The sequence below is a fragment of the Cynoglossus semilaevis genome, chromosome 16 (assembly GCF_000523025.1).
Source record: "Cynoglossus semilaevis isolate Cse_v1.0 chromosome 16, Cse_v1.0, whole genome shotgun sequence".
In the NCBI taxonomy this organism is placed as follows: domain Eukaryota; kingdom Metazoa; phylum Chordata; class Actinopteri; order Pleuronectiformes; family Cynoglossidae; genus Cynoglossus; species Cynoglossus semilaevis.
Window position 1 is genome coordinate 17,783,861 of NC_024322.1, and position 13,354 is coordinate 17,797,214.

A 13,354-nucleotide genomic window follows, 5' to 3' on the forward strand; every position below is an offset into this window, starting at 1 on the left:
GGGTGTGTGTGTGTGTGTGTGTGTGTGTGTGTGTGTGTGTGATGACGACAGTGTGTCTCTACTCCAACAGTTCCAGGTTCTATGAATGCTGGGAGGAAGGCCTTTGTAATTGAACAATCCAAACAGAAGGCAGTTCTCTGGGGGGGGGTTGGGGGGGGGGTAATTAAACCAGGGTGCCACACACACTCTCACCTCTGTCTAATGAAAGAGCAGAGAACGGGAGAGAGAGAGAGAGACGCAGCCTGAGATAATGTTGAACCATGGAAAAGTAGAAAGAGTGGTGGAAATAAAGAGACAACGGGGGACAGGAGGACGAGAGGACGGGCGGAGGACGGGGAGACCAGAGATCCACCAGAGAAAAGGAGTGAAATAAAAGAGGACAGAGAGAGTATTGACTGACTAACAGCTGCAGTCAGACCTGGTTATTTATTCATGGAGTGTCCACTGCTGTGGAACAACTGGTGTCACACACACCCTCACACACACACACGCACACACACACAGTGCTAAATTCACCAGTTGCAACCAGACTGAAATGATCTCCCATCTCTGATTGGCCAGTGATGAGGTGCAGCAGCAGTGTGTGTGTGTGTGTGTAACTGGTTCTGACGTTTATAAGTGCGACCAGTGTATTTTTGGATCTAATGTAAAACAGAGTTACATTTATTATGTATATATATATATATATATGTATTTTTATATATATATATATATAATATATATATATATATGCCAACAGTCGACCACCGATTCACTGTAACCGAAGAGAGAAAACGTGGAAAGCGTGTGAAGGAGAGGAAGTGATTTGTGTTTGGGTTAATTCAGTGGCGCCTTCTGTGGGAGCTGAGCCTCCTCCTCCTCATCATCATCATCATCATCATCATCATCATCTCCCCTTTACACAACGTGACACCGAGGTTTGTACTAATTGCTCAGCTTTGCCTTTTCTCTGCAGATTTCGCTGACACAGAGAAAAATGAGCTGAATAAGAGGTGGCCTGGGGACACACACACACACACACACACACACACACACTGATCTGAGCCACCCATCGTCTTCACCACAGACGAGTGTTTGGTGTTGACTGAGTCAATTGTAGCCCCGCCCCCATCACAGTTCCAACACAATTACTTCAATTTTTTTTTTTGGGAGAATTTAACAGTTAATACTTCGTGCAGTGCAGTATCTTCTGTTGTCATTTTTTTTTTTGGGAGAATTTAACAGTTAATGCTTCGTGCAGTGCAGTGTCTTCTGTTGTCAATTTTGTTTTTTATTATTTCCAAAACACGAGGAAAGGCACCAGTTTAGGGAGAACATCGAGCATTTCATTTATTAAGTGTTGTAATTGATTTTCTGTCTGAAAGATGGCGCCGTAGGTGAACCCAGGTGAACGCCTCGCTCCAGTTTCTGAAACGTGTAATAGGTCCGTGTTAACACGGAGTCAGGGCCGACTGATGAACAAACTGGGATGATTAGAGTCTTTTGTGTCGTCATTCAGATACATCTGCAGATCAAAGATGTCGACACAACGACACAATAAAAGAAGGCGGGTGAAAAGCAAACTCCAGGCAGGAGGATGTCTGTGCACGGACGTCGGAGGAGTTTGAGGTGCGCGGCAGTAAAAAGCCTCCAGGGAGTGGAGTAATTCCACGCCGATGTGTTTGGTGTGTGTGTGTGTGTGTTCGGTGTGTGTGTGTGAGATGTCCTCAAAGTAGCCCACTTAGCCGGGAACACTGCTGAGACGGCAGATTGGATTTAGGGAATAATGATGGTGCAGCCAGGCGGTCGAAACGCGGTGAAGGTTTGCGGTGGCGTTTGAAGACGAGGGGACGAACGCCGCTGTTTGAACAAATTCCTCACATTTGCAGAGTCAATACCCAATTTCACACTCACTCACCCAGACACTCTCAGAAACAGTCGCTGTTTAAGCCAACCATGAGCTACAAATGTGTTCTGTGGCAACTTCACTGAGGGAATGGAGGGAAATGAAAACAAAAAAAGAAAAATGTGAAAATAAATCTTTAAAAAAGTCCTCAAAGAAGAAGTTAAGAATGGAATTGTTCCTATTTCTCCACTTTCACGATGATCATTTTCGCTGCAGCGTTTGTTAGCATTAGTTCACTCACTTCCTGATGACCGAGTTATTTTTTGACGGCGCCTGCATGTGGCCAGACTTGGAATTGTCATTACAGGAGTAAAACTACTTCCTGTGAGTGTTAATATTTAGAGGTAAATTCCACAAAGACATTCATAACGAGAAACTGCAGTTATTGAATATGAAGTACTGTGCATGTTGAAGTATTATAAAGTATTTACTTCAGTATCTTACCAGGAGACACTGCCAGCTGAAAGTGATGCAGTTTGTCCTCATCAGGGAAACTGGCTTTGCATGTACCTGAGCAAGTACAAATGAAGGGGGGGGAGGGTGGAAGGGGGGGTAGTATTAACTGACAGGAATAAAAATGTCAAAGTGAAAACGTGTTTTATTTCTGTTAGAGTAGAAAAAAAATCAATGAAGTATTTTCTGCATCATCTTCATCAGTACAGAATCTACACACGGCACCATATCGCCACCTGGTGTTCAAGGATTTGAACTGCACCTGGGACAGCAGTACCAATATTTACTGTGAAGTACATATTCTAAAGAAATACTACAGCCCCTGATAGTCAGGGAGTTTTTAAAGACAATTTAGATGATTTTCACTCACTGTGTGGAGTCACTTATTAGAGATCAAAAAAGGGCTATAAACTCTAGTGTGTGTATCAAAGTTGACTACCAGCTGTACTTCAGTCTGTAGACGTGTATGGTGTACTTACTAGGCAGATTGGCTTCAAGTTCTGCAACTTCTGTCAAGAGAAAAAAAAATCACCTCAACAATAACTCAGAGAGGAATAGATGTCGTATTTCTTTAAAAAAATTTCTTATTTACATTATATTTATGTGTGAATACAATATGTCCCAGATGAACTCTCTGGTTCTAACAATTCAATAACGACTGGAGGTTTAACTCTGGTACCTTTGGTGAGGAGACGATCCCTGATGGAGACCCTGTGGGTGGAGTCAGAGGTTCCAGGCACCCGGCCCGTCTTTCCTCCGTCATCCCTCTTCAGTTTACTGGCCAGTGTTAGCATGGCTAAAGCTCTGACTCTGACTGCACCACCACCACCACCACCACGCTGCTGCTGCTGCTCAGATGCAGACTAGGGACAGAGCCAATCAAGAGTCACAATCAGATTTGAATTTGCATAAAAAAAGACTTCAGAAATCATTTATATAATAAACTATTCCATGGACAGAATTAGTTATACTGTATGTACATTTTGAAGGTTAAAAAAGGAAGTACTGAGTGGTGTACTTCCCTGTTTTGTTGGGGGAGGGGGGGGGTGAGGAGGGGGTTAGTGGCAGAGAGGATAGGTATCAGGTAACACGTGTGCTTAATTCTGGCTGACTCTGTGTCCACCTGCCTCAGCAGTCAATCACTGCAGCTTCATGTTACTCACTAACGTGTACTACCTGTGTATCAGTGATTAGTAAAGCTGCGCCGGTGCCTCCTTCCTTCCTCTGTTTTGACCATACATATACAGCATCGCTCCTGTTTACTGTAAAATATATGTAAAGTATATGATGTTGTACACAGATTTCTCATCATTTCATGATTTGATTATGTAATTTCATTTCAGACTTTAATTGTAAAACCTGGGAAGTTAAGTATGTGAGGTTAAAATACTAATAATAATATACAATATATATTACAAATAATTTAAAATTGTGTATTTACACACACAGAGCCATAGCCTCCAGAGTTTACACCAAACGATATCCCACTTTTACATTTGAGCCAAATAAAAACAGACTTCGTCCAACCTCACGGGCTGATTCTATTTGTAAACAACAACCATCAGGTGGAATCAGTTTAACTGGTCTGGTCATTTAACTAGCTGTAACCAGTCTAAGCAGGTAAAATGGTGTAGCACGTAACTGCCGGCTGAATATATCACGTCAAACACATTTGAAAAATTGCATATCCTTGTCGTTAAATATTTATTGATGCGTTTTAAAGGGACACTGCTGCTGCTGCTGCCAGTGTTTTTATGTTACAGATGTGCCGCTGACGTGATCACCAACAACCGGCTAACGGTGCTAATGACAGCTAGCTTCTTATAACCTTAAAGATCCAAACCGCCGTAAACCCAGAGGTTATTCCTCCCAGGTATGACATTTATGACAACATGACCGCGTCGTCGGGTTGTATTCAATGTGTTCTGCTAGCCACTGCTATTTTAGAATTGTTATGTACTTTTACCTGCTGCGTCGGAGTTAGCGCTGAGGGCTACACCATAATCAAACAGCGCTTCTTCGTCCAAGGCTCCGATCTAAAGTGCAATCGGAGACTGTCGCGGACACGTCCGACCCACAATCACGCTTAAATCTGAGGATTCGGGGTCACTGGGTTGGTGACACTGACTAAAAGATCAGCTGTCAGAACTTCGATCCGGCGTCATGAGCAACGGAAGTGCGGTATAGGCCGTTCGTCATTGGTGTCCGGGTTCACACGCAAGTGGATAAACAGTTCCGAGAAACAGCTCCGCTTCCAGCAACTCAGAAAACCCGTAATTCCACCCTTATTATTATTATTATTATTATTATTATTATTATTATTATTATATACTGCTACCTGTTATCGTTTGTGGGACGACGTAAGCTTCACAGTCGTTTAACTTAAACCACGTATTTAAAATAACAACATATTGTATATGAACCTGTGTTTTATTTGATAAACCAGTCAGTCAAATGCAAAATAAGGATAAGAAATGGCTCGAAAAAACGCTTGGAAAAATACCAGTCAATTACTTCATCCAAATAACTTTGTAGCCTGAACTGAAACGGATCGCATCCAGTAGAGGGCAGTGTTGTTTCATTTGCACTCAAACATATACAGTAAAGACACACGGCATGAATTTAAATGGATGCTACAGGTACATTTGTAGATTACGATTTACAGAGTTTCATATCAGCAGACATTTTGTCAGGAGGCATCTGTGTTGGTGTTCAGTTACGTTTCATAGCAAAGCAGCGCATAGTGGTTCGTTAAGTTTGACAGGCAGACGTCACAAATACGTCACAGCCACCGCCACTGATGTCTCAGCTGAGGTCACCTTGAAGTCACAGTCACAATAGTCTGGTTAGAACGAGAGGAGAAAATGAGAGGAAGAGAAGAGGAAGGGCTGCAAATAATACTCAATTTATAGTCACGTCATATGCAGCAATAATGTACAGTATGCACAGACAGGCACATATATTAATACATATTAAAATATATATAAAGATATATTAACCAGTCTATACTTTACAGATTGGTTAAGGCTTTTACACTTGAGTTTCTACTTCAGTAAAATCCAAATGTATTCAGGCTGACATCAGTACATTTACATGAATAAAACCTCTCTCTGTGTGTGTTTGTACCATTTAGAATTCTCCCACAAAAATATCAAAGTACAATTTATCTCCACTGGTTTATATAAATAAATCATTTTAAAAGGTGGAGTGTTCCAAGTGGAATACGTGGAAGATGATAGGAAGTAATCAGATATACTGTGTGTACAGCACATACAGTACTGTAGGTAACCAAATACTACGTGGAAATACTCTGAAAATTTCCACCTTAGCTCTGACTGAGGTATTCAATTTATTTTGTATGATTAAATGTAAAACCTATTCTGTAGATATTTCTTTGATTTTAATCTGTAAATAACATCTCGAGTCATTAAATATTACTGTTGTTTTCCTTAATATAAAGTACATATAGATATGGATTTTGTAATATTCATCATTTCCATTTTGACCCTCAGAAGAAGAAAGAAGAAACTGCTGAGTCATCATTATGTCTGTTATACAACAATATCAATATTAAAGTTCAGCATCAAATAAAAAAAGTTCATCATTAAAACACTACAGTTTTTGTTTATTTCACTTTTTAAACAACATGTTTGATTTGATTGGCTGAAGTGGAAAACATGTTTGTGTTGTTCCAGTTGCCCGGCGCAGCTCTCCCAGGAAGCAGAGAGTTTTTAATTGCTCCTGTGGGAAGATGGAAATAATGACCTGTTGACCACGTCCGACCTAATCACCCCGCTGCTGCTGCAACTGTGGGCAAATAAAACATGCAACTCCTGCCCCTCGGGCTCCTATTAATGCTTCTAAATCAGTAAATATTGGATCGCAGGTGAACAACGATGTTTTGTTTTTTTTAACAACGACCATAACTTGAGTCTCTGGGTGGAAATAATTGCCTCAGAAAGTGATGATACACAAGGGATCTGAAGAGTTGATGGACATTAGGACGACTGATCGACTCGCACAAGTTATTGCAGTGATATTTCATCATTCACAAACACACACACACACAGACAAACACACACACACTTTGGTTGAAGCTCCACTTTATTTACACTCCACAAACACTAGGCCTCTACTGTGGTGTTGTGTCACGTTGGTTTTTTTAAATATTTTTGTCTTTTATCTTTGTTCAAGGATCTGAATTTCTTAATGCATTTACACTCAACATAATTTAACTCAATTTAACACAATGTAACTGAACACATCATTTCATCATCCATCTCGTATCGTAACATTAAGGATGTCCGATATTATCGGCCGACCGATATTAGCATAATTATGTAACATCTGTAAGAATCGTTATCAGATTTTCCTCCGATAATGAAAACCCGATAACGCAATGCTTGGGTTTCCCCAAATACAGTGTGCCCGAAAAATAGTTTTGGGGGAAAAATGACTGTATATGAAAGTGAAAGTCACTATAGATCACACATCAACACAACAAACTACCACAGTGGAGTGACATTTTAATGAGTTTTTAGGCCTTTTATGATGTGGTGTTTTTAACACGCAGCCTTCAGGCCACACACAGACAGGACCATCGAACATTAGCAGAAATAATTCTACAAACTCATGAACTAACATTTATGAATTCGGTTTTGACATTTCCTGTTTTTTTGTTTGTTTGTTTGTTTTCAAAATAAATTGCAGTGGCTCAATATTTTTCCTTCATATGGAATAAGTGGAAAATAACTGTAATTCTTTCCCTTGTGTCTAATACTGATTGGATCCTGAGGTCAGAATGTTTTCCTCAGATTTATTATTTATTTATTTTAGTCGCCACAGTCGTGATCTGTGGAGTGATTTATCAGAGATTTTTAATCCGACTTAACTCAACCCAACCTGGGATTGTGGGGGGGGGGGCTAGGTGGTATTAGGATGAGAGCCTAATACCACCATGTGACCTTCAGGTGACCCAGAGTGGAAGGCTGTGCCTTATGACCTTTAATATGTCTGTCCAAGGACCTCCACGGTAGTCCTCTCTACAAGAAGGGGGCGCTGCAGAGAAAGGTCGAGGTCAAAACGAAGGCCAATTTGGATACAAGTGTGAAAACAAATGATGGTGTTCTGTGGGGGGGAGGTCATCTGTGATGACCTGTGTCAACATGACAAACGATGGTGACGTCATCGGAGTGGGTGTGGCTTGTCGGACAGTCTCCGAACTCATGGAGATTTACTCTTCAGCTCTCCTGCCTCAGAGCTCAGTCAGGGACGGGTGACAGCAGGAGACCAACAAAAAAAAGTGATTTTTTTTTTTTACATTATTGTTGACATCAGCATTTATGACCAAGAAAATGTTTTCCTCCATTTGTTCTGTGTTGATGGAGTGACTGTGTGACTTTGCTCTTCTTCCACGTTTTCATCCCGAGGTTTTTAAATGCTGTGTTTGTTTGTGGTGTTAAATGGAAAATAACACTTTCCCACTGTACTTCAATCTGACGATGTTCCTGAACCTGGGCAGCTTCCGTTACCCGACGTTCGTCCTGTGTTTCCTGTTGTACGTCTTCATCGTGTCCGCTAACGCCGTGATAATAATGGTGATAACGCGGGAGAAGAACCTCCACGAGCCCATGTATTTGTTCATAGTCTGCCTGTGTCTCAACTCCATTTACGGCTCCACTGGTTTCTTCACCCGCTTCCTCAGAGACCTTCTGTCCGACTCTCACCTGATCTCACGCTGGGCCTGTTTCACCCAGGTCTACGTCATTTACACCTACGCCTCCTACGAACTCACTATCCTCGGGATAATGGCGTACGACCGATACGTGGCGGTGTGTCAGCCTTTACATTACCACAGCAGAATCTCTCTGCGGGTGGTCTACAGACTGGTGGCGCTGGCGGTCATCTACCCGGCCTTCTCCGTCTTCACCTGTGTCTATCTGTCCGCCAGACTCCCTCTGTGCGGGAACGAGATTCCGAAGGTCTTCTGTGCCAACTGGCCCATAGTCAAACTCTCGTGCGTCCCCACGGGGCTCAACAACCTGGTGGGCATGCTGGTGTCGACCACCACCGTCTTCCTGCCGCTGTTGTTTGTGCTCTACACGTATCTGCGCATCGTTCTGGTGTGTCGGAAAAAGTCGTCCGAATACAAGAGCAGGGTGATCCAGAGCTGTCTGCCTCACATCGTCACCTTCGTCAACTACTCCATCACCGTGTTCTGTGACGTGTCCCTCAGCAGGATCAACGTGGAGGAGCTGAACCCCTTCCTGGGGGTCATCCTGTCGCTGGAGTTCGTGGTGATCCCCCCCATCCTGAACCCGCTGGTGTACGGACTCAAGTTACCCAAAATCAGAAAAGTTGTCTTCAAAATGCTGTCGTGTTTAAAACGTTGTCACTGACGTCGACGTGACCCCGCGCTGCTCATCACTGCAGAGTGTTTTTACTCAAAGACACTGTTTATTAAATGACATTTAAGAAAATAAAACAAATATATACATTTAAGAAAATAAAACAAATATATAAAAATCGAGATACAGCGAACACCCGACACTGTCTCCCGCTCTGGTTATTTCACCCATTTTTATAACAATAATATAAAATGTTTTTTGAATTATAATCATAAAATGTTATCAATATATTTGTTTATATCGGTGTTTTTGGTGTTTAGATGGGAGGTTAATTCAAATATATTTCTGGTACAATTTTGCAATCGAGACACGAGTGGATCGAGATACGAGTGTCTATGTGGACCGGATTAAACACACACTGTAAACACGTTCATTTCATTTTTGTTCATTCAGAGTTTGTTCGGTCAAACGAGACGATGCTCCGTGATGTCACAAAAAATGTGCAGTCGTGTTTTTAAAAAAAAAGTATAAAATACTTTTATACAGAAAAAAAACAGTGACTGATTTGTTCTAAAATTCTGATCAATGTCCAGACGTCACTTTAATTTCTCTTTAACGTGACTTTAAATTCTACTTCCAGTCTGATTCTTTATACATCAGTAAAATACAGTATATAAATAATGAATGGATGCTTCTCTAACACTAACAGCTGTTACATTTATATTTCAGCCTCTTTGAAGTTGTTTTAGTTTTGTTGCAATTTAACATTATTTTATTATGGTTTGTATTTTAGCTTTGTTTTTAAATGTAAAACTGAGATTTAAACGTGCTGTGAAGACTTCATGCCGTGGTTTTCAAACTGAGGTTGGAGGCCCACTGGGTGGCGCTGAGTTATTGCAGTGGGGACACAGCAGATCATATTAATGAAACATCACTGATTTGTAAATTTATTTTTTTCTTTTTGGGAGAATTCCCATTTTTAGGAACTACAGTGACGTAGAAAAGAGTTCATGTCGAGTGATGAAGCAAAATCTGTGAAAATGATGTGTGTGTGTGTGTGTGTGGGCAGGTGGGTGTCAGCGAAAAAAGGGGGCGCTGTAGAACACACACACAGAAAAACAGATTTTTGTCTTTTAGGAGGATTTCAAACAGACATAATGTATTCCCTGTTCCCTTACACCAGGTGTGGCCAACCCGTGGGTCGGGAGCCACATGTGGCCCTTTGCCTGGTTTAATGCCGCTCTTACGTTGATGTCAGATTTTGTGTTTTTTAGTTTTTTTATTTATCCTATTTGAATCTCACCTGCAGGATCGTTCATGCAAATTTGCACACAAAATGGAATGTGTCTGTTGTTGTTGTTGAACTCAGGCATCATTAGTGCATTTCAAGGCTTCAAGGCTAATTAATCCTGACCCTAACTCTAATCTGGCTCTTCATCTAATCCTAACTCAGAACCAAAGGTTTAACCTCAAAATGAGCCTCTAACAAAGTGGGAACAGACCAAAATGTATTATTATTATTTTATTATTTATTTTATTTTTAAAAAAAATCACTGCCCACTACCCACACCCACCCCCCACTGCTCCCCCAGTACGGCTACACCAGGAACACACCCACAGACGGAGCCTTCTGATTGGTTTGTCTTCGTGTCGTTGTTCCCAGAGAAGGATATAAAACAGGACGAACATCGTCTCAGGTTCCTGGGAGCCGACACTCACCCATTACCCCCAGCACTTTGGTAAAAAAAATATATATATATATATATTGTTATAAAGTTGTGAGTTTTAAACTTGTGTTTAACCTGACAATTAAAAAAAAACAAACAACCCAAACATAGAAATGGAAAACTCTTCCGTTGTCATGCTGTTAACTCTTTCCGGTTTGGACTTTCCTCTGAAGTATAGAAGTGCTGTGTTCGTGCTGACTCTGCTGTGGTACTGTCTGATTCTGATTGGAAACATCACCATAGTCTCTGTCATCGTGGTTGATAAAAACCTCCACGAGCCAATGTACATCTTCCTGAGTAACCTCTGCATCAACTCCCTGTACGGCACCGTCGGCTTCTACCCCAAGTTCCTGCTGGACCTGCTGTCGACCCACGTCATCTCCCACGCTGGCTGCATGCTGCAGGGTTACGTCATACACTCGTCCGTGTGCGCTGACTTTACCATGTTGGCCCTCATGGCGTACGACAGGTACGTGGCCATATGTCACCCCCTCACCTACCACTCGTTCATGAGCAAACAGAGGATCTCGGCCCTGGTGCTGGTCACGTGGCTCGTGCCCCTGCTCTCCATGTTCATGAACACGGCCACGCTCCTGGGCTCCAGGCTGTGCGGCTCCTACATCAACAAGGTCTACTGTGTGAACTGGATGATGGTGAAACTCGCCTGCGCGTCCCCGCCGGGGAACGCGGCGGTGACGTATTTTAATATATGTTTGTATTGTGTGCTCTTGGTCTTTATTGTGTGGACGTACGTGCGTCTGATAAGAACGTGTCTGGTGTCGTTAGAAAACCAGAGGAGGTTCATGAACACGTGTGTCCCACATTTGATTTCTCTGTTCACCTTCAGCGTCAGCGTGCTGTTGGATGTTCTCTACATGAGGTTCGGGTCCGTCGACATATCCATGGACCTGAATAATTTCATGGCCATGGAGTTTTTAATCATCCCACCAGCTGTGAACCCGTTATTGTACGGATTCAAACTCGCCAAAATACGGCGAACAATTATAAATGTCGTGTTGATTAGACGGAAGCCTGCGGTGTGTGCGCTCCAGGGTTCGAAACCCTGATGAGCTCTGATTGGACAGACACAGTAAACATTGAATATATTTTTCTTTTTCAGTGGTTCTTAATGTTTTTCTGATAATTATATTTGAAACAAATGAAAAGTAAAATCAAGTCAAAAAGTTCTCAGACGGTTTATTTCGATTTCACTGTAATTACCAGTTGTTTACACAGGATGTATTTGTGTTGAACTGCGTTGAACCTTCTGTTCTGAGAGCAAACTATAATGTTTTACCTAAGTTGTGAATCTATTCAGATTCTCTCAGCAGGTTTTGATTTATGGCCTCAGTTATTTTTCTTTACAAAAACTGAAAAAAAGGCCTGGATTCCAATAGAAAAATACTAAAGTACTTGGTGAAAATCCTTTCAAATATTCTCTGGCATATATTTCATTTTGTTTTGATGTCTTATTTATTGCACTAACAAAGTCGTCCTTCTATGAACTGTTTCTTGCAGTGATTCATCATTTAACAAACGAAACATCTGTAATCAATTTGTTTTAAATCAATCAGATTCAATCCAAAAAAAAAAAAAAATCAAACATTTCTCCACATTAAAATATAATTCAAACACCCAGAGGCCGGCCTGGTTCTAATGTTCTCATGAATTCATCACACTGACAAGAGACAGAGCGCCATCTACTGAAACATGAAAATAAAAACGACTAAAAGTCCAACATGTAATAAAGTGCAGTGTATTTATTTTTAGTTGACAACAAAATATCAACCAGCACCGACCAAACCGTGATGATGTAAATCAGTGGCTGGATTAGAAATCGCTGCATCATCAATAACAGCAGGTAGAGGTCAGTGTTTCTCACCTGTTTTATTTTTTGTGACTAAAACAAATGATTGAATTATTGATATGGAAAAAAGTCAAGAAAAAAAACCCCAAAACTTCATGACGGTTCATCTGGACGGTGAACGTGGTTCTGAAGTTCAGTCCAGTCGTTGTCCTCCCCAAAAACTTCATGACAGTTCATTTGGACGGTGAACGTGGTTCTTTCTGAAGTTCAGTCCAGTCGTTGTCCTCGACAACATTAATGTTGTTGTACAGTCCTGAACAGTCCATCTGACTGTTGTGTCAGTCAGACTGGACGTCTGACCCAAAGTTGAAAGTTGAACCCTCATTGTTCATCAAAGCGTCCACAGGACGACTGACAGATTGTTTCACTGATCACTGATTGGCTGGTTTCATTCCAAGCATGCGCCCCCTGTCTTCAGTCAGGATATAATTACCAGTCAGAGTGAAGCAGGGCAGTGGCCTGTGAATGCACCGCCGCTCCATGTCATGATGACATGCTGCTTCTTTGTCCATGATGGGAAATGTCACTTTGATCACAATGTTTTTTCTCTCTGGTTTAGATGAAAAGATGAGCCACAGGTTTATTCTCTTCTCACTCACTCTGCTCTGTTATTGTTTAATTTTACTGGTAAATATTTCTCTGGTTTTAGTCATCATTCTGGACAGAAACCTCCATGAGCCCATGTACATTCTGCTCTGCACATTCTGCATCAACGGACTCTATGGCACCGCAGGTTTCTACCCTAAGTTCCTGTGGGATCTGCTCTCTCCTCTCCACGTCATCTCTTACTCCGGCTGCCTGGTCCAGGCCCAGGTCATGTACTCCTTCGCCTGCGGTGACCTCTCCATACTGGCGGTGATGGCGTACGACAGATATGTGGCCATATGTCGACCGCTGCAGTACCACGCTGTCATGTCCAAGCAGAGAGTGTTAAAGTTGGCGTTCTTCTCCTGGTTCACGCCTGCCTGTATTTTAGCCGTTAACATTTCCCTGACGTCCAGGCTGAGGCTGTGCAGCGCCTTCATCGCCCGGCTCTTCTGCGCCAACTGGATCATCGTGACACTGGCGTGTGTTC

At 41.9% G+C, this 13,354-nt stretch overlaps 4 protein-coding genes across 5 annotated transcripts in view; 3 read left to right on the forward strand and 1 right to left on the reverse strand.

Annotated features, from left to right (window-relative positions):
* The window catches only part of ube2f (ubiquitin-conjugating enzyme E2F (putative)), a 17,113-nt gene extending 12,574 nt beyond the window's left edge, over positions 1-4,539 (reverse strand). Inside the window, exons 1-5 of one of the 2 annotated variants that reach the window (XM_025063814.1) lie at positions 4,305-4,539; positions 3,514-3,600; positions 3,018-3,198; positions 2,818-2,847; positions 2,330-2,395 (exon numbers count right to left, since the gene is read on the reverse strand). In XM_025063814.1, the coding sequence (XP_024919582.1) occupies positions 2,330-2,395; positions 2,818-2,847; positions 3,018-3,132 (211 nt within the window). In that variant the 5' untranslated portion in view covers positions 3,133-3,198; positions 3,514-3,600; positions 4,305-4,539. Of the gene's footprint in view, positions 1-2,329; positions 2,396-2,817; positions 2,848-3,017; positions 3,199-3,513; positions 3,601-4,303 lie in introns of both variants that reach the window. The other variant, XM_008329079.3, reaches the window with a different exon arrangement.
* A 2,877-nt stretch (positions 4,540-7,416) lies between these two features.
* LOC103392468 (olfactory receptor 51I2-like) lies at positions 7,417-8,815 on the forward strand. Its single transcript, XM_008329080.3, has one exon. The coding sequence runs from the start codon at positions 7,801-7,803 to the stop codon at positions 8,734-8,736; it is 936 nt and encodes a 311-aa protein (XP_008327302.1). The 5' UTR covers positions 7,417-7,800; the 3' UTR covers positions 8,737-8,815.
* A 1,689-nt stretch (positions 8,816-10,504) lies between these two features.
* On the forward strand, positions 10,505-12,386 carry LOC103392479 (olfactory receptor 11A1-like). Its single transcript, XM_008329097.2, has one exon. It carries the CDS (start codon positions 10,526-10,528, stop codon positions 11,477-11,479), a length of 954 nt encoding a protein of 317 aa, XP_008327319.1. The 5' UTR covers positions 10,505-10,525; the 3' UTR covers positions 11,480-12,386.
* Positions 12,387-12,446: 60 nt separating this feature from the next.
* The window catches only part of LOC103392480 (olfactory receptor 1019-like), a 2,112-nt gene continuing 1,204 nt past the window's right edge, over positions 12,447-13,354 (forward strand). Inside the window, exon 1 of the mRNA XM_025064122.1 lies at positions 12,447-13,350. Coding sequence (XP_024919890.1) covers positions 12,790-13,350 — 561 coding nt within the window. The 5' untranslated portion in view covers positions 12,447-12,789. The remainder of the gene's footprint in view (positions 13,351-13,354) is intronic.

Excerpts from the sequence above, each read along its gene's own strand:
- LOC103392468 (XM_008329080.3), top strand. The coding sequence starts at position 7,801 with ATGGAAAATAACACTTTCCCACTGTACTTCAATCTGACGATGTTCCTG.
- LOC103392479 (XM_008329097.2), top strand. The coding sequence starts at position 10,526 with ATGGAAAACTCTTCCGTTGTCATGCTGTTAACTCTTTCCGGTTTGGAC.